This window comes from Ahaetulla prasina, chromosome 1 (assembly GCF_028640845.1).
Source record: "Ahaetulla prasina isolate Xishuangbanna chromosome 1, ASM2864084v1, whole genome shotgun sequence".
Lineage (NCBI taxonomy): Eukaryota > Metazoa > Chordata > Lepidosauria > Squamata > Colubridae > Ahaetulla > Ahaetulla prasina.
Window position 1 is genome coordinate 5175001 of NC_080539.1, and position 20337 is coordinate 5195337.

The 20337-nt window shown below is 47.4% G+C and overlaps 1 protein-coding gene across 2 annotated transcripts in view; it reads left to right on the plus strand.

Annotated features, from left to right (window-relative positions):
* Positions 1–264: 264 nt before the first annotated feature.
* SLC47A1 (solute carrier family 47 member 1) overlaps positions 265–20337 on the plus strand; it is a 44588-nt gene continuing 24515 nt past the window's right edge. The window contains exons 1-4 of one of the 2 annotated variants that reach the window (XM_058164037.1): positions 265–544; positions 14426–14527; positions 16014–16082; positions 20173–20321. In XM_058164037.1, the coding sequence (XP_058020020.1) occupies positions 404–544; positions 14426–14527; positions 16014–16082; positions 20173–20321 (461 nt within the window). In that variant the 5' untranslated portion in view covers positions 265–403. Of the gene's footprint in view, positions 545–14425; positions 14528–16013; positions 16083–17979; positions 18049–20172; positions 20322–20337 lie in introns of both variants that reach the window. The other variant, XM_058164038.1, reaches the window with a different exon arrangement.

Consider the following 20337-nt stretch of genomic DNA (forward strand, 5'->3'; position numbering starts at 1 on the left):
ATCTATCTATCTATCTATCCATTCATCCAACCATCCATTCATCCCTCCCTCCATCCCAATGTGCATTCAGAGGAGAGGGCCAGTGTGTGTGTGTGTGTGTGTGTGTCCCAGGCGCCCACCAAGGGGAAGCCCAGCCAGTCTTTGGGGGAGTGGGCGGGGCAAGCCCCCCTCCCCCGCGTCACAGCGCCTCCCACCCAATAGCGGCGGGGATTCCCCGCCAGGCCCCGCCCCCTTTCCGCCCGGCCTCACGTGGCCGCGGGAGCCGGCGCTGCTTGTGCTGCTGCCGCCTCGGGCGGCTCGGCCGTTGGGCTGCTGGAGCGGCGGAGCGGCGGTGGGAGCTGCGCGGTTCTCCCTCCCCACACACCCACCCACCCATGGCCGAAGGGACCCCGCCGAGATCGTGATGGAGGAGCCGGCTCGGAGTCGCCCGCCTTCCCCGCCGCCGCCGGTCTCGGCTTCCCGTTGCGCCCGCAACCTCCGCCGCCTTCTGCCCGTCGGCGCTTGGCAGGAAGCCCGGGAGCTGATCAAGATCAGCGGGCCCGTGGTAAGCAGGGGTCGGGGAAGGGAAGGGCGCGGGGGAGAGGGAGAGGGAGAGACCGTCCGGGCTCCAGGTCCTCCGTTCACACGACCCCCTGGATTAGACACGTGTTAATTGGGGCTGGGGCGGGAATAAACTGGCCCCATTTGTTTATCTTGGTTCGTTCACAGGACAAGCCGGATTCTACACGTGTTAATTGGGGCTGGGACGGGAATAAACTCGTCCCATTTGTTTTCTTGGTCTGTTCACACGACCCCCTGGATTAGATACGTGTTAATTGGGGCTGGGACGGGAATAAATTCGCTCCATTTTTTTTCTTGGTCTGTTCACACGACCCCCTGGATTAGATACGTGTTAATTGGGGCTGAGACGGGAATAAATTCGCTCCATTTTTTTTCTTGGTCTGTTCACACGACCCCCTGGATTAAACACGCATTAATTGGGGCTGGGAGGGAATAAACTGGTCCCATTTTTTTTTCTTGGTTCGTTCACAGGACAAGCCGGATTCTACACGTGTTAATTGGGGCTGGGACGGGAATAAACTTGTCCCATTTTTTTTCTTGGTCTGTTCATACGACCCCCTGGATTAGACACGCGTTAATTGGGGGTGGGGACAGGAATAAACTCACCCCCCCTTTTTTTTCTTACTTTGTTCACACAGCTGGGGGATTATACACTCGCTCGGTTCACACAACCAGGCAGATTAAGCTTGTTTGTTGTTGCTGGAATGGAAATCAACACCTCTTGCTTTAGTTTTAGTTCTTTCCTTCACTTGACACCCGCACCCCGCACCCCAAATAAATGTGTTTCATTTGAGCTGGGATGGAACTAAATTCTTCCCATATTTAGCTCCAGGTCGTATGAACGAACGCATTCCTGCCCCACCCTTTCCCCTCCCATTTCTGCCAATATGTGAGGATCCTTTATCTGAACCCCGAGAGTCCAGGGTGGTGACTTAGCTGGCAGGAAGCCATTCCAAGAAGAATGGCAGGCTGGATCTGCAGAGTGGATCGTTTTTTTCCCCCCCTTTGGGCTGGGATGGGAAGGTTGTGTGAACCCAGGACAAGGATTTAAAAGGACGGGGTGGGGTGTGGGGAGGAGAAAGGAGAGCCAGAAATTTGGGGTTCACCGAAGGCTGGTGCGAAAAGCAGGAGGAGAAAGTGGTTTTTTTTAAAATTAAAAAAAAAAATAATAGAAAAATTAAGTTTGAGGAAGGGGGCAGAAATTTGCCTTGTTCCGTCCGAGTGGGTTTTATTAGGGTCGGGGGACCAGATATTTTGGGGGTGATTCTTTGCACCCGCTTTTTATCAGAACAGGTAGTCCTTGACATACGACCACGACTGAGCCCAAAATTTTTGTTTGCTGAGGGAGACGGCGGTTATGACTTTTCTTGCCGCCGTTGTTAAGCGAAACACGGCAGCGGTTAACCTCCTAGTCGCGCAGTTGTTAAGGGAATCTGGCTTCCCCAGTGACTTGGCAACCGTCGTAAATGTGAGTCGTTGGCCGAGCATCCGAAGGTAGATCATCTGACGGTGGGGATGCTGCGAAGGGTCGTATAAGTGTGAAAAACGGTCCATTTTTTCACCATAACTTTGAACAAGCGAACCAAGCGAACTCTTAAGAAGTCGAGAGCTGTCTGTGTAGGAAACAAATTAATTAATCAGCCCCCTTTCCAATAAATGAATAAATGAATGAATGAATAAAATTATTCAAGGCGACGCTGCGATTTCTTTGGACTGTTGAGTTAGCAAATAGAGGAATCAGCTCTTTATTCAGATCTCACAGGGTTTAGCATAACATAATAACAGAGTTGGAAGGGACCTTGGAGGCCTTCTAGTCCAACCCACTGCCCAGGCAGGAAAAACCCTACACCATTTCAGACAAATGGCTATCCAACATCTTCTTAAAAATTTCCAGTGTTGGAGCATTCACAACTTCTGCAGGCAAGTCGTTCCACTTATTACTTGTTCTAACTGTCAGGAAATTTCTCCTTAGTTCTAAGTTGCTTCTCTCCTTGATCAGTTTCCACCCATTGCTTCTTGTTCTACCCTCAGGTGCTTTGGAGAACAGCCCGACTCCCTCTTCTTTTTTGGCAACCCCTGAGATATTGGAACACTGCTATCATGTCTCCCCTAGTCCTTCTTTTCATTAAACTAGACCTACTATCAGCCTCCACTCCAAACTTCGTAACTCTTTGTACTCCTTATATTCAGTTGTTAGATAGCATGGGATTGCATTTCTAATGTAAATAGCTATTGGATTCAAGTTAAGTAGAGAGGGCCCTTTAAGAGTGTCGGTCTGACATAATTAAGGTGGGAGGGGAGATTGATGTTTTGAATTCAACAGGAATGTTTGAGCGGGAACTCTAAGGGACATTGCATTCCTGATATGATTGACAACCAGAGACCTGCGGAAGAAGATTACCACGGGACCCCGGGAAGGAGCTGGCATTGGACCAGACCTGATGACCTTTTGGGAAAGAGGAGGGAGGAATAGGGTGATACAGATTGTTAGCCATATTTTGTCTCAGATTCAACTTAGCACTGCTGCTATCCAGATGTAACTAGTAAAAGTACTTTTCTTTATTTGCAAATGAAGTCAAGGTGTATTTTTACCTGGCTATAATCAGAGGCAGCCTGACACCTACCCAGTTCCTGCAACCGTTCTTTATATGTTTTAGCCTCCAGTCCCTTAATCATCTTCGTTGCTCTTCTCTGCACTCTTTCTAGAGTCTCAGCATCTTTTTTACATCGTGGCGACCAAAACTGAATGCAGTATTCCAAATGTGGCCTTACCAAGGCATTATAAAGTGGTATTAACACTTCACGTGATCTTGATTCTATCCCTCTGTTTATGCAGCCCAGAACTGTGTTGGCTTTTTTGGCAGCTGCTGCACACTGCTGGCTCATATCTAAATGGTTGTCCACTAGGACTCCAAGATCCCTCTCACAGGTACTACTATTGAGCAAGGTGCCACATATACGGTACCTGTGCATTTTGTTTTTTTTTTGCCTAAATGTAGAACTTCACTTTTTTCACAGAGTTTTAAACATCTAAGCCCATCAACCCACCGATCTGTCTCCTTCTGCCCCCTCCCCAGCCCCTCTCTCTGCCCGAAAAATACACCCAGAAGGTGTCAAAGGGAGAGATGCAGCCTTTCGATTGGACACCCATTTGTCCAGGATGGTATACGGACTTCTGATTTGGACGGAGGAGGGGGTTGGACTAGAGGACCTCTGAGTTCCCCTCCAGTTCTATAATTCTATAACTTTATAAATTCTATAAATTGGATGATTGAATGGTCCTTCCCCCAGGCTGGAGAGGGGAATGGGCAAGAGATTAGGGGACAGAGCTTTGCCTGGGTAGCTGAAAAGAGCCTCTATGTCTCAAGGCAGTCTACCACGCCTTGCCCGACGCTGGAAGGAGGAATGTAAAGAAGCTGGAGTTAAGCAGATCACAGGTGGTCCTCGACTTACGACCCCAACTGAGCCCCAAATTTTGCTTGCTAAGCAAGACAGGTGTTGTTTTGCCCCCCATTTTACAACCTTTCGTGCCAGCGTTGTTAAGTGAATCACTGCAGTCACTCACACGGTTTTCAGTGAATCTGGCTTCCCCGTTGATTTTGTGTCGTGTCCCACCCCCACTCTGACGAACGAGTCAAGGAAGTCCGTAACAAACTTGGCAATGAAGCCTCTACAGCTTGCCAAGTGCCTTCAAGGTTTATCAGGACAGGCAGGAGTCCAAGTTGTGACTTCAGCATTAGGGTCCGATATCAGCAAACGAGATAAGACTTTGCTTGACTCAAGGTTGGAATGCCAAAAGCAGGTCCTTTATATAGGCTGTGGGGTGTGGCTACATGACTCAGCATTTATCCAGGCCTGCCCCACTCTTCCTTCTGCTGGCGTCGCCTCTCAGATCTCTGGAAGTGAGGGTCCACCCACTCTAAATTGTCTTCAGCTGGATCTGCTGTCAGCGTCTGGGAAAGGGAGGGGTCAGAGAGAGTAGGCCCAGGTAATTCCACCACCTGGCTGGCTTCTTGCTCTGAAGGCTGAGCCAAAGAACACACGCTGTATGAGTGAGGTTTATTGGGCTTCTTCTTTCACTCCTTGAATCCTCTCCGGGCATGGGGCCAGGGCCGGGGACTGGAGGCATGACAGGCCGTTCATCTTCATTATCAGACTCGGAGTCTGATAAAAGGCCCGGTTGGAAACAGGAGGGGCCCGGCTGAGGAGATGAGGGAGGACGAGTCACAACACTTTGCCTGTCAGAGGGTCGCAAAAGGAGAATCACGTGACCCCCCAGGACATTGTGACCGTCATAAATAGGAACCGGTTGCCAAGCGTCTGAATTTTTTTTAGCACGCGACCGCAGGGATGGTCGAACGGTCGTAAGTCAAGGACTATCTGTAGCAGGGGTCTCCAACCTTGGTCCCTTTAAGACTCGTGGACTTCAACTCCCAGAGTCCCTCAGCCAGCAAAGCTGGCTGAGGAACTCTGGGAGTTGAAGTCCACGAGTCTTAAAGGGACCAAGGTTGAGACCCCTGCTTTGCTGGCTGAGGATTCTGGGAGTTGAAGTCCCAAGTCTTAAAGGGACCAAGGTTGAGACCCCTGCTTTGCTGGCTGAGGATTCTGGGAGTTGAAGTCCCAAGTCTTAAAGGGACCAAGGTTGAGACCCTGCTTTGCTGGCTGAGGAACTAATTGTAGTTTTTATACGCTGTTTCTTGTATTTGGTCCTTTTTAGAATAGAATAGAATAGAATAGAATTCTTTATTGGCCAAGTGTGATTGGACACACAAGGAATTTGTCTTGGTGCATATACTCTCAGTGTACATAAAAGAAAAGATCCGTTCAGAATAGAATTCTTTATTGGCCAAGTGTGATTGGACACACAAGGAATTTGTCTTGGTGCATATACTCTCAGTGTACATAAAAGAAAAGATCCGTTCAGAATAGAATAGAATAGAATAGAATAGAATAGAATAGAATAGAATAGAATAGAATAGAATAGAATAGAATAGAATTCTCTATTGGCCAAGTGTGATTGGACACACAAGGAATTTGTCTTGGTGCATATTCTCTCAATGTACATAAAAGAAAAGATCCGTTCAGAATAGAATAGAATAGAATAGAATAGAATAGAATAGAATAGAATAGAATAGAATAGAATAGAACAGAATAGAATTCTCTATTGGCCAAGTGTGATTGGACACACAAGGAATTTGTCTTGGTGCATATTCTCTCAATGTACATAAAAGAAAAGATCCGTTCAGAATAGAATAGAATAGAATAGAATAGAATAGAATAGAATAGAATAGAATAGAACAGAACAGAATAGAATTCTCTATTGGCCAAGTGTGATTGGACACACAAGGAATTTGTCTTGGTGCAGATACTCTCAGTGTACATAAAAGAAAAGATAAGCTTCTGGGCTCTGCCCAGATTGAGCTGATAATGGAAACCTTGATCCAGTGGGAGGGAAAAAAAAGACCAAAGTCTCTATTTATGACTCTTTCCTTTCTTATTTCTCCATCCGTCCATTCTCCGTTCTTTTTCTTCAGCTCAGAGGCCCCTTTTGGGAAGAATTACAAGACAAACCAGTTGTAAATCAGGGTTCCTACAAAAGATAGCAGCCGGTTTTTTTCCTTTTATTTTTTTCTTTAAAAAAAATTCTTCAGTCGGCTACCAAAAATAAAAAGAAAGAAATGCTTTTATTTATGTATTTGTATCCTTGCCTTTCGATTGTTTCTTTACAAGTTGAAAGAAGCTTCGGGGATGAGAAGCGAAACGTCTTCAAAGAAAAAGCAGAAAGTCCAGTTGTTTCTTGAAAAAAAAAACCCTTTGGGATATCTAGCACAGTGCCCGCTTCCTATTTTCCCCACAACGACAACCCTGTGGGGTAGGCTGTGCTGGAAGAAAGGGACTGAGCCAAAGTCACCCAGCTGGCTTTCATGCCAAAGGCCTGACTAATTCATGCCTAGGGTGGTACTAGAACTCACAGCCTCCTGGTGATTGGCCCAAAGTCACCTGGCCTAAGGCGGTACTAGAACTCACAGCCTCCTGGTGATTTGCCCAAAGTCACCTGCCCGGTATTCATGCCTAAGGCAGTACTAGAACTCACTGTCTCCTGGTGATTGGCCCAAAGTCACCTGGCCAATATTTGTACCTAGGGCGGTACTAGAACTTACCGTCTCCTGGTGATTGGGCCAAAGTCACCTGGCCAATATTTGTACCTAGGGCGGTACTAGAACTCACCGTCTCCTGGTGATTGGGCCAAAGTCACCTGGCCGGCTTTCGTGCCTAAGGCAGAACTAGAACTCATGATCTTCCGTTTTCTAGCCCGGTGCCTTAATGATCAGGCTAATTAATTTATTAACATCTTCACATTTGGGGCAATCCAGGTATGTAGTCCATACTTCAGCCCTACTTCAGTCAGTCACTCTCGGACTACAGTTCCCATCCTCTGAAGCCACTTTGGATTTAAAAAACATTTAAAGGGGCTAGAAAACTTTGTGTTCTTTAAGTGGACAGGTGGGATAGAAGATATTAAATAGAAATAGAAAGGGGTGAGCCAGCCTCATCTGAAATAATTACCGATGTATCTTTAACATGTTTAAGTTTAAACAAGTTCCCATCAAGTTTTCAAAAGTTCTTTTTAAAACTTTTTCGTCACAACAAATTGCACCCTCGTGCAATGATTCTCAACATTAGCCATTTTAAGATGTCCGGAGTACAACTCCCAGAATTCCCCAGCCAGCCTGCTTTAAGAGGGGTGGACTTCCACTCCCAGAATTTCCCAGCCAGCCTGCTTTAAGAGGGGTGGACTTCCACTCCCAGAATCCCCCAGCCAGCCTGCTTTAAGAGGGGTGGACTTCCACTCCCAGAATTCCCCAGCCAGCCTGCTTTAAGAGGGGTGGACTTCCACTCCCAGAATTCCCCAGCCAGCCTGCTTTAAGAGGGGTGGACTTCCACTCCCAGAATTCCCCAGCCAGCCTACTTTAAGAGGGGTGGACTTCTACTCCCAGAATCCCCCAACCAGCATGTTTTAAGATGGGTGGACTCCAACTCCCAGGATTCCCCAGCCAGCCATGCTTTAATTAGTTAGTGTTCGTTGAAATCCACCCATTTTAAAGTTGCCAAGACTGAGAAATACTATTGATCGGTATTCTTCGAGGGCTTTTATCTTTGGGACAGCATCCCTCCCCACAAGCAACTTCCCAAATGCGTCTCCATTTATAAATCCATTCACCATTTGGGCTGGGTTTTCCAATGGGGATCATTTTTTGGGAATTTCCTGGAATTTGTGGCAAACTTTTCCTTTGACCTGATGTTGTGGTCCGCCAGCAACCTGCAGGCTGGCAGCCAAGTCGGACAGTGAGGAGGCTGGGGAGGACAATGGGCCAGTCCTGGAGTCAGGGGAGGGCCCAGACGAGGGCTCTGCGTCGGAGGCAGAGATGGGCCAGGGCCTTCTGGGAGCGATGCGCGGACTCTGGAGTCTCCAGAGGCGGACAGCAGAGAGGCAGAGGAACAGGAGGAGCCTGTTCCTAGTGCACGCATGTGAAGAGCAGCTGAAGCAAAAAGGACGACTCGGGAGTAAGGCCAGGTGATGTTTGGCTCCTCCCATAAGGCTTAAAAGAGCAGCAAGGAGCAGTTGGGTTCTTTGTGGAAAAGCAACACTGAGTTCCATTGCTTCTTGTCAGCGTCACTTGAACTTTGTGGGGTTTTTTTTGCCAAGAAAAGCCTTTGGCAGGTTGCCAAGGACATCAAAGGTGATAAGGCTGAAGAATTCATTCTCAGCTGTTTTAATAAAGTAAGTTTGTTCAGGACTGAATTTATTTATTTTCTTTTTTATTTTATTTATTTATTTTATTTGTCACAACATTATATACAAGCATAAACATGAAATAACTATACGATATATAAGCATATATATAACCATAAGTATGTAATAACTATATGAAATTGTATACAATCAAAGGGAACATTAGAACAGGAACGGTAGGCACACTGGTGCTCTTATGCACGCCCCTTACAGACCTCTTAGGAATGGGGTGAGGTCAACAGTAGATAGCCTTTGGTTAAAGTTTTGGGGATTTTGGGCAGAGACCACAGAGTCTGGTATTGCATTCCAGGCATTAACAACTCTGTTTCTGAAGTCATATTTTCTGCAATCAAGATTGGAGCGGTTCACATTAAGCTTAAATCTATTGTGTGCTCGTGTATTGTTGTGATTGAAGCTGAAGTCGTCTTCGACAGGAAGGACGTTGTAACAGATGATTCTATGAATTAAGCTCAGGTCATGTCGAAGGCGGCGGAGTTCTAAATTTTCTAAACCCAAGATTTCAAGTCTGGTGGCATAAGGTATTGTGTTTGGTAATCACTACTTGGGCTTCGGTCACAACACCTGAAGCCGGAAATTGCAAGCCGTTCATCCTTGGGCATCGCTAAACGGGTTGCAACCCGCCCCTCCCTGAACTTAATCCTTAGTTTACGTGCGAGCAACCAGCGTTCCTCTTTTTTCTTTATTGTCGCCGGAGAGTTTGTCTTATTTCTCGGTGTTATGAAGAAAGGGAGATTCCCTTCTTCCCAACTGAGTCGGCCTTTGTTCCTTGCCGGATGAGAGGCATCTGTCTCCCGGTCAGGAGATCATCATCTGATAATGTCCAGCCTTGATATTTTCCAGATATTGCTCCAGGCGGAGAAAAAATATTTTCCGGGTTGGGTTTTAAAGGAGAAAGTGGAAAACTTCAACTTGGGGAAGGTTGTCCTGGATTTGCCTTAGTTAGATTAACAGACTTCTAAGGCAGGGGTGAAATTAAAAAAAAAATTCCCCTACCGGTTCTGTGGGCGTGGCTTGTTGGGGGAGAATGTCATGTGACTGGTGGGCGTGGCCAACGTCGACATCACTCACATCGAGGGGGTCCTCCCCGGCCCTTCCCCTCCCAGTTACTCCTTGTCGCGAATGGCAGGAAAATGGGGAGGGGAATATACTGTATTCCTACCTACCATCCTTCCTTCCGTCCGGGATGAGATTGAGGAATGGATGGCAGGCAGGAAAATCCCCTTCCCCATTTTCCCACCTTTCACAAAAAAATGGCTCCATCCCAGCTGCTTCCCGTCCCCCACCGTCCCCCTCCCTCCTGGGGACTACCTTAAACGGGACGAGGCTGCAGCAGCTCCGTTGTGAATGGAAGGGAGAAAAGTTAACGTTTTCTCTGCTGCATTTAATATCAAATTTTGTAGAATATCGAGCGGCCGGAAGAGGTGAGCGGCGACCGGCCGGGCGTTGGTCGGTCCAAGGAGGGGTAATTACTACCAGTTTGGCAAACCGATGCCCATAATCCCTAGCAGTTCGCCCGAACTGGTCTGAACCGGTAGGATTTTACACCCTGCTCTAATGTGCCTTCCATCCCTGCTATAGGTAGTGTCAGACTGGCCCCAGCTTACTCCCTAGGAAAGAGAGACCCTTGACTCCATTAGAGAAAAAGATACTTTTATTACCGATCAACCGATGGAACAGAAGTTGCCTTCGGAAGTTGTGGGAGCTTCATCCCTGGAGGCTTTCAAGAAGAGACTGGACTGCTGTCGGTCAGAAATGGTGTAGGGTCTCCTGCTTGGGCGGGGGGGGGGGGTTGGACTAGATGACCCGCAAGGTCCCTTCCGACTCTGTTATTTGTGTTATTATTCTTGTTACTAGAGATGTTGAGTGCAGCGTGAGTGAGGCAAGCTCTGAAGAAAAAAACGGGCCCAAAATCATATACAGCTAGTCCTCAGTTTACGACCGCAGTGAGGCCCAAAATGTATGTTGCAAAGTGAGACAGTTTGACGATCTTTCTCGCCAGGGCTCTTATCACTGCAGCTGATGGGTTAGTAACACGGTTGTTAAGTAAATCTGGCTTCCCTGTTGACTTTGCTTGTCAGGAGGTTGCAAAAGCGGATCACGCTACCCCCCCACTCCCCCGGGAAACGGCGACCGTCATAAATGGGAGTAAATTGGAATGTAAATCACATGGCCCTGGGGATGCTCCAATGGTTTTAAATGTGAAAAATGGTCTTAAGTTATTTTTTTCAGGAAGAGGAAGAGGAAGAGAAGAGAAGAAGGGAGAGGGGAGGGGAGTGGAAGGGATCTTGGAGGTCTTCTAGCCTAGCCCCCTGTTCCAGCAGGAGACCTACACCATTCCAAACCGGTGGCTGTCCAGTTTCTTCTTAAAAGCCTCCGCTGATGAAGCACCGACAACTTCTGGTGGCAAGCGGTTCCGCTGGTTAATTGCCCTCCTTGTCAGGAAGTTTCTCCACTTGCTTCTCTCCTCGATTCATTTCCATCCCCGTTGCTTCTTGTCCTGCCTTCTGGTGCTTTGGAAGATAGGATAACTTATCTTCCGAACTTTCTGTCCTTTGCTCCTTGATAAATAAAATCCTTTCTTAACTCCCCCCCCCCCCGCATTTCGCCCTTTAGCCGGGAGAAAGGTCAGCCCCTAGATCGGATGGCTCACACAAACGTTGCCGGGTGGAGATATCATAAACCGGCTTAGTCCAGGTGGGTGCCGCTTTCCCTTCAGTACGAAACGCGCCAAGGCAAAGCTTGCATTCCCAGGTTCCAAGAGCCAGATCAAACTCTTTGGGACCAAAAGATACAAGGAGTGTTTGCTTGGCTCGGAGGATTGCAGACCGCAAGGGGAGAGAGAGAGAGAGAGAGAGAGCTCCCGGTGTGTCGAACGCTCGCTTTGATTGGCAGGAGTTGACTGCTAGGTAGGGCATGTGAGCGTGGAGCGTTGCAGAGCCAGGATGATCGGCTGAAGAAGCAAACATATTTTGCAACATCTGTCATCTGTCTGTCTATTCCTCTATCCACCCATCCATCCACCCACCCTACCTCCCTACCCGTTCATGTATCTCTCTGTCTATCCATCCCTTCCTCCTTGTCCAACTACCCACCTCTCCATCCATCTACATGTCCATCCATCCAGGTACCTATCTTCCATTCATCCGTCTGTCTATGCACCCCTCCATCCATCCCTCCTTCCCTCCATCCCCCTCCATATCCATCCATCTACCTACCTGCAATATAGCTACCTACCCATCTGTCCGTCCATCTCTGTCTACATATTCCTGCATCCATCCATCCGTGTATCTACCTACCCACCCATTCGTCCATCCACCTCCTTATCCCTTCTTCCCTGCACCTATCCATCCATCTACATATCCATCCATCCACATATCCATCCATCCAGTGGCGGGTTTCACATTTTGTTACTACCGGTTCGCCGTGCGCTCCTGCCTTCGGCGCATGTGCCAGGCCTCAAAAATATGCCTAAATAGGACAGCATAGAGCCTAGGTGGGCGGGTAGGTGGACCCACCAGCGATTTCCCCTACCAGTTCACCCGAACCCGTATGAACCAGCTGAAAACCAGCTCTGCATCCATCTGGCTACCTACCTATAATATACCTGCTTACCCATCCATTCATTTGTCTGGCTACATATTCCTCATCCATCCATCCATCCCCCTACCTCCCACCCTTCCATCTGTCTGTCCATCTGTCTGGTGTATCCCTCCATCCACCTGTCCATCCATCCGTCTGTCTGCTACACATCCACCCATCCATCCATCTATCTATCTATCTATCTATCTATCTATCTATCTATCTATCTATCTATCTATCTATCTATCTATCTACATATGCATCTGTCTGTCTGTCTCCTTTTCCATCCATCTGTCTGTCCATCTGTCTATGTATCCCTCCATCCACCTACTTAACTGTCCATCCATCCGTCTGTTACACATCCACCCATCTATCTCTATCCATCTATCTCTATCCATCTATCTATCTATCTATCTATCTATCTATCTATCTATCTATCTATCTATCTATCTATCTATCTTTCTATCTATCTTCTATATCTATCAATCAATCAATCTATCTATCTATCTATCTACATTTGCATCTGTCTGTCCGTACGTCCCTCTATCTGCTTATATATTTGTTTATATAGCATATTGAGGTATTGAATTTAGCACGTGGAAAATACTTTAATTCCCCACACACCCCCATCACCACAACCATCACACACAGTAATTTTCACAACTATCTTTTGTACACTTCTCACTGAACTTTAGCAAGCTAGCCTCTGGCTGAAGAACCATTTCCCCCGACATTTGAAACCAGAAAGTAAAGGACCTGAAGTAAAAATAGCAGTTTATCGGAAACTCAGAACGACAAAGTGGTTAGGGGTGGGTTTCCAGAAGAAGAGCAGGATAGCAGTGTTTCCAATATCTCAGGGGCTGCCCCAAAGAAGATATGGGGGGGGGGTCAACCTATTCTCCAAAGCAGGGGGCTCCAACCTTGGCAATTTTAAGACTTGTGGACTTCAAATTCTGGGAGTTGAAGTCCACAAGTCTTAAAGTGGCCAAGGTTGGAGACCCCTGCTTTGCTGGCTGAGGGATTCTGGGAGTTGAAGTCCACATGTCTTAAAGTGGCCAAGGTTGGAGACCCCTGCTTTGCTGGCTGAGGGATTCTGGGAGTTGAAGTCCACAAGTCTTAAAGTGGCCAAGGTTGGAGACCCCTGCTTTGTTGGCTGAGGGATTCTGGGAGTTGAAGTCCCCAAGTCTTAAAGTGGTCAAGGTTGGAGACCCCTGCTTTGCTGGCTGAGGGATTCTGGGAGTTGAAGTCCACATGTCTTAAAGTGGCCAAGGTTGGAGACCCCTGCTTTGCTGGCTGTGGGATTCTGGGAGTTGAAGTCCACAAGTCTTAAAGTGGCCAAGGTTGGAGACCCCTGCTTTGTTGGCTGAGGGATTCTGGGAGTTGAAGTCCCCAAGTCTTAAAGTGGTCAAGGTTGGAGACCCCTGCTTTGCTGGCTGAGGGATTCTGGGAGTTGAAGTCCACATGTCTTAAAGTGGCCAAGGTTGGAGACCCCTGCTTTGCTGGCTGAGGGATTCTGGGAGTTGAAGTCCCCAAGTCTTAAAGTTGCCAAGGTTGGAGACCCCTGCTTTGCTGGCTGAGGGATTCTGGGAGTTGAAGTCCACAAGTCTTAAAGTTGCCAAGGTTGGAGACCCCTGCTTTGCTGGCTGAGGGATTCTGGGAGTTGAAGTCCACAAGTCTTAAAGTTGCCAAGGTTGGAGACCCCTGCTTTGTTGGCTGAGGGATTCTGGGAGTTGAAGTCCCCAAGTCTTAAAGTGGTCAAGGTTGGAGACCCCTGCTTTGCTGGCTGAGGGATTCTGGGAGTTGAAATCCACAAGTCTTAAAGTGGCCAAGGTTGGAGACCCCTGCTTTGCTGGCTGAGGGATTCTGGGAGTTGAAGTCCACAAGTCTTAAAGTGGCCAAGGTTGGAGACCCCCGCAGTTTGCTGGCTGAGGGATTCTGGGAGTTGAAGTCCCCAAGTCTTAAAGTTGCCAAGGTTGGAGACCCCCGCAGTTTGCTGGCTGAGGGATTCTGGGAGTTGAAGTCCACAAGTCTTAAAGTTGCCAAGGTTGGAGACCCTTGCTCCAAAGCACCTGAAGGCAGGACAAGAAGCAACAGATGGAAACTAATCAAGGAGAGAAGCAACCTGGAAATAAGGAGAAACTTCCTGACAGTGAGAACAATTAACCAGTGGAACAGCTTGCCACCAGAAGTTATGGGTGCTTCATCACTGGAGGTTTTTAAAAAGAGACTGGACAGCCAGTCTATATCAGAAATGGTATAGGGTCTCGTGCTTGAGGAGGGGGTTGGACTAGAAGACCTCCAGGGTCCCTTCCAACTCTGTTATTCTATCATTCCAATCTCCTATATACCCCACTCGGGAGACAAATGTGTGGTTCGGTAATACCGCACGGTGGTGTTTGGCTTGCCCAATTTAGAGAATGACTTTCGGAAGTAAATCTTATTCACTAACTTTTGTATTTCCTCCCACAGTTCACAGCCCAACTGCTGGGCTTCTTGATCGGTGTGGTGAGCTCCATCTTCTGCGGCCACCTGGGCAAGGTGGAACTGGATGCCGTCACCCTGGCAGTTTCGGTAGGTACTTCCCCGCTTAGCTGAAGAAGGAAAAGAAATTTTCTAGCACTGCTACCCGATAGAATTAGAGAAGGTGAGGACTGACTGGTGCATGGATGTGTGCAGACCAAGTTGGTGGACTTCCACTCCCAGAATCCCCCAGCCTGCATGCTTTAAGATGGGTAGACTTCAATTCCCAGAATCCCCCAGCTAGCCTGCTTTAAGAGGGGAGGACTTCCACTCCCAGAATTCCCCAGCCAGCCATGCTTTAAGAGGGGTGGACTTCCACTCCCAGAATTCCCCAGCCAGCCATGCTTTAAGAGGGGTGGACTTCCACTCCCAGAATCCCCCAGCCAGCATGTTTTAAGTTAGGTGGACTTCCATTCCCAGAATTCCCCAGCCAGCCTTCTTTAAGAGGGGAGGACTTCCACTCCCAGAATTCCCCAGCCAGCCTACTTTAAGAGGGGTGGACTTCCACTCCCAGAATCCCCTGGCCAGCATGCTTTAAGAAGGGTGGACTTCCACTCCCAGAATTCCCCAGCCAGCCTACTTTAAGAGGGGTGGACTTCCACTCCCAGAATCCCCTGGCCAGCATGCTTTAAGAAGGGTGGACTTCCACTCCCAGAATTCCCCCGGCCAGCATGCTTTAAGAGGGGTGGACTTCCACTCCCAGAATCCCCTGGCCAGCATGCTTTAAGAAGGGTGGACTTCCACTCCCAGAATTCCCCCGGCCAGCATGCTTTAAGAAGGGTGGACTTCCACTCCCAGAATCCCCCGGCCAGCATGCTTTAAGAAGGGTGGACTTCACTCCCAGAATTCCCCAGCCAGCATGCTTTAAGAAGGTGGACTTCACTCCCAGAATCCCCAGCCAGCATGCTTTAAGAGGTGGACTTCCTCCCAGAATTCCCCAGCCAGCATGCTTTAAGAGGGGTGGACTTCCACTCCCAGAATCCCCTGGCCAGCATGCTTTAAGAAGGGTGGACTTCCACTCCCAGAATTCCCCCGGCCAGCATGCTTTAAGAGGGGTGGACTTCCACTCCCAGAATCCCCTGGCCAGCCAGCATGCTTTAAGAAGGGTGGACTTCCACTCCCAGAATTCCCCCAGCCAGCATGCTTTAAGAAGGGTGGACTTCCACTCCCAGAATTCCCCAGCCAGAATGCTTTAAGAGGGGTGGACTTCCACTCCCAGAATCCCCCAGCCAGCCTTCTTTAAGAGGGGTGGACTTCCACTCCCAGAATTCCCCAGCCAGCCTACTTTAAGAGGGGTGGACTTCCACTCCCAGAATTCCCCAGCCAGCCTACTTTAAGAGGGATGGACTTCAGTTCCCAGCATGCTTTGACAGATGGACTCAGAATTCTGCAACCCTTCGTGCATTGATGGTTGAGGAATTCCGGGAGTGGAAGTCCACCCCTCTTCAAATTGTCACGGGTGAGAAAGACTCACTGGTGCAACGAATATAGTGGCCGTCTCTTGCTGACTTTCCTTTTCCCATTCCCTCCTTTAAAGGTCGTCAACGTGGCTGGCATTTCGGTGGGTACCGGCTTGGCATCGGTATGCGACACTCTCATGTCCCAGGTACTGTGTCTGATGCTTAACAACCGCGGTGATTCGCTTAATGAGCATGGCAATAAAAGGCCTCCTGTGATCCTCACAAGTTTATGATTCTGCGCAGGGGTGAATGAAATCTACTTACCTTCCCTACCAGTTCGGAAATACACGCACTCACGCATCATGTGTGCATGCGGACCGTCTGTGCATACGCAAACCCTTCTGCCCATGCGCAGTGGGTAAAAAAACAGGTTATTTCTTGGTTAAAACCAGGAAGTAACAACGACTGGGCAGATGGGTGAGACTTCCACTCCCAGAATTCCCCAGCCAGCCTGCTTTAAGAGGGGAGGACTTCCACTCCCAGAATTCCTCAGCCAGCCTGCTTTAAGAGGGGAGGACTTCCACTCCCAGAATTCCTCAGCCAGCCTTCTTTAAGAGGGGAGGACTTCCACTCCCAGAATTCCCCAGCCAGCCTTCTTTAAGAGGGGTGGACTTCCACTCCCAGAATTCCCCAGCCAGCCTTCTTTAAGAGGGGAGGACTTCCACTCCCAGAATTCCCCAGCCAGCCTACTTTAAGAGGGGTGGACTTCCACTCCCAGAATCCCCTGGCCAGCATGCTTTAAGAAGGGTGGACTTCCACTCCCAGAATTCCCCCGGCCAGCATGCTTTAAGAGGGGTGGACTTCCACTCCCAGAATCCCCTGGCCAGCATGCTTTAAGAAGGGTGGACTTCCACTCCCAGAATTCCCCCGGCCAGCATGCTTTAAGAAGGGTGGACTTCCACTCCCAGAATCCCCCGGCCAGCATGCTTTAAGAAGGGTGGACTTCCACTCCCAGAATTCCCCCGGCCAGCATGCTTTAAGAGGGGTGGACTTCCACTCCCAGAATCCCCCAGCCAGCATGCTTTAAGAAGGGTGGACTTCCACTCCCAGAATTCCCCCAGCCAGCATGCTTTAAGAAGGGTGGACTTCCACTCCCAGAATTCCCCAGCCAGCATGCTTTAAGAAGGGTGGACTTCCACTCCCAGAATTCCCCAACCAGAATGCTTTAAGAGGGGTGGACTTCCACTCCCAGAATCCCCCAGCCAGCCTTCTTTAAGAGGGGTGGACTTCCACTCCCAGAATTCCCCCGGCCAGCATGCTTTAAGAGGGGTGGACTTCCACTCCCAGAATCCCCTGGCCAGCATGCTTTAAGAAGGGTGGACTTCCACTCCCAGAATTCCCCCGGCCAGCCTACTTTAAGAGGGGTGGACTTCCACTCCCAGAATCCCCTGGCCAGCATGCTTTAAGAAGGGTGGACTTCCACTCCCAGAATTCCCCCGGCCAGCATGCTTTAAGAGGGGTGGACTTCCACTCCCAGAATCCCCCAGCCAGCATGCTTTAAGAAGGGTGGACTTCCACTCCCAGAATTCCCCCGGCCAGCATGCTTTAAGAGGGGTGGACTTCCACTCCCAGAATCCCCCAGCCAGCATGCTTTAAGAAGGGTGGACTTCCACTCCCAGAATTCCCCAGCCAGCATGCTTTAAGAAGGGTGGACTTCCACTCCCAGAATTCCCCAACCAGAATGCTTTAAGAGGGGTGGACTTCCACTCCCAGAATCCCCCAGCCAGCCTTCTTTAAGAGGGGTGGACTTCCACTCCCAGAATTCCCCAGCCAGCCTACTTTAAGAGGGATAGACTTCAGTTCCCAGAATTCCTCAGCCAGAGTGCTTTAAGAGGGGTGGACTTCAACTCCCAGCATGCTTTGACAGATGGACTCAGAATTCTGCAACCCTTCGTGCATTGATGCTTGAGGAATTCCGGGAGTGGAAGTCCACCCATCTTCAAATTGTCACGGGTGAGAAAGACGGTCTTGGAGGCTCAATGGTGCAACGAATAGAGTGGCCGTCTCTTGCTGACTTTCCTTTTCCCATTCCCTCCTTTAAAGGTCGTCAACGTGGCTGGCATTTCGGTGGGTACCGGCTTGGCATCGGTATGCGACACTCTCATGTCCCAGGTACCGTGTCTGACGCTTAACAACCGCGGTGATTCGCTTAATGAGCATGGCAATAAAAGGCCTCCTGTGATCCTCACATGTTTATGATTCTGCGCAGGGGTGAATGAAATCTACTTACCTTCCCTACCAGTTCGGAAATACACGCACTCACGCATCATGTGTGCATGCGGACCGTCTGCGCATACGCAAACCCTTCTGCCCATGCGCAGTGGGTAAAAAAACAGGTTATTTCTTGGTTAAAAGCAGGAAGTAACAACGACTGGGCAGATGGGCGGAGCCTTGCGCCACCATTGCTACCGGTTCTCCGAACCACCCGCCTCCATCGCTACCGGATCGTCCAAACCGGTAGCATTTCACCCCTGATTCTGCGTCTCTCGTGTCAACGAAGAGAATTTGTACAAATTTAAGCCTGTGATCCTTGAATTCCTCAGCTCTTTGCTCAGAGATCCTTTGGTGGGTGAACACAGGTAGTCCTCGACTTATAACAGTTCATTTAGTGACCATTCCAAGTTACGAGGGCACTGAAAACAAGTGACTTAGGACCTGTGGTGAGATTCAACCGGTTCGCACCACTTCGACAGAACCGGTTGTTAAATTGCTGGCTGGCTCCACCCCTCCCCTTCCCGCCTCTTCCAGAAGTCATCCCGCCGGCTGTTTTTGCTCCCAGGAGGCTGCAGGGAGGCCTACTAGGCCCAAAACAAGGCGCAGGGGGCCAGCATCCCTCCCGCGACTCGTTTTTTGCTCCCGGGGGATGCAGGAGGCCGAGTGATGCCTGTCACACCCCCTGGCCACGCCCACCATGGCCACGCCCACCCAGCTGGTCTTTAGGTCAGAGAACCGGTTGTTAAATTATTTGAAACCCACCACTGCTTAGGACCGTTTTTCACACTTATGACCATTGCAGCATCCCCATGGCCACGGGATCAGAATTCAGACGCTTGGCAGCTGACTCGTATTTATGACGGTCGCAGCATCCCAGGGCCCCGTGATCCCCTTTTGCGTCCTTTTGATGAGCAAAGCCAACAGGGAAGCCAGATTCACTTAAAAACCGTGTGACTCACTTAACAAATGCAATGATTCACTTAACAACCATGGCCGGGAAACTCGTAAACTGGGGCAAAGCTCATTTCACAAATGTTTCACTTAGCATGTAAATGTTGGGCTCCATCGTGGTCGTAACTTGAGGACTACCTAGAATAAGAATCTGATTTCCCAGCTACCCTGAGGGAAGTGATGGATAATGCATTTTACTTTATTTTACTTTATTTTATTTTATTTTTTTCATATTTTAATTTATTTTATATTTTTCTATTTTATTTTATATTATTCTATTTTATTTTATATTATTGTATTGTATTTTATTTTATTTTATTTTATTTTATTATTCTATTTTATTTATTTCATTTTATTTTTTCATATTTTATTTTATTATTTTATTATTCTATTCTATTCTATTATTTTATTTATTTCATTTTATTCATTTTATTTTATTTATTTTATTTTATTTTTCCTATTTTATTTTATATTATTCTATTTTTTATATTGTATTATTTTACTTTATTTATTTTATTTTATTTTTTTCATATTTTTTTCATATTTTATTTTATATTATTCTATTTTATTTTACTTTATTTACTTTATTTTATTTTTTCATATTTTATTTTCATATTTTATTTTTTATTCTATTCTATTATTTTATCTATATTTTATTTATTTTATTTAATTCATTTTATTTTATTCATTTTATTCATTTTATTTTTTCATATTTTATTTTATTATTCTATTTTATTTTATTATTTTATTTTACTTTATTTAATTTTCCATATTTTAATTTATTTTATTCATTTTATTTTATTTTATTCATTTTATTTTTTATTGTTCTATTTTATTCTATTCTATTATTTTATTTTACTTTATTTTATTCATTTTATTTTATTTTATTTTTTCATATTTTATTTTATTATTTTTTATTATTCTTTTATTTTATTCATTTTATTTTATTCATTTTATTTAATTTTTCCATATTTTAATTTTTTTACTTTTTTACTAGTTTATTTTATTTTATTATTTTATTTTATTTTATTTATTTTATTATGTCTCTCTCTCTCTCACTCTTTTAACCAGACTTACGGGAGTAAGAACGTGAAGAGAGTTGGTACCATCCTCCAACGGGGCATCTTAATCCTTCTCCTTTTCTGCTTTCCCTCCTGGGCCCTTTTTCTTAACACCGAGAGGATCTTGCTGCTTTTCCGACAGGATCCCGAAGTCTCCAGGTAGGGCACGCTCGAA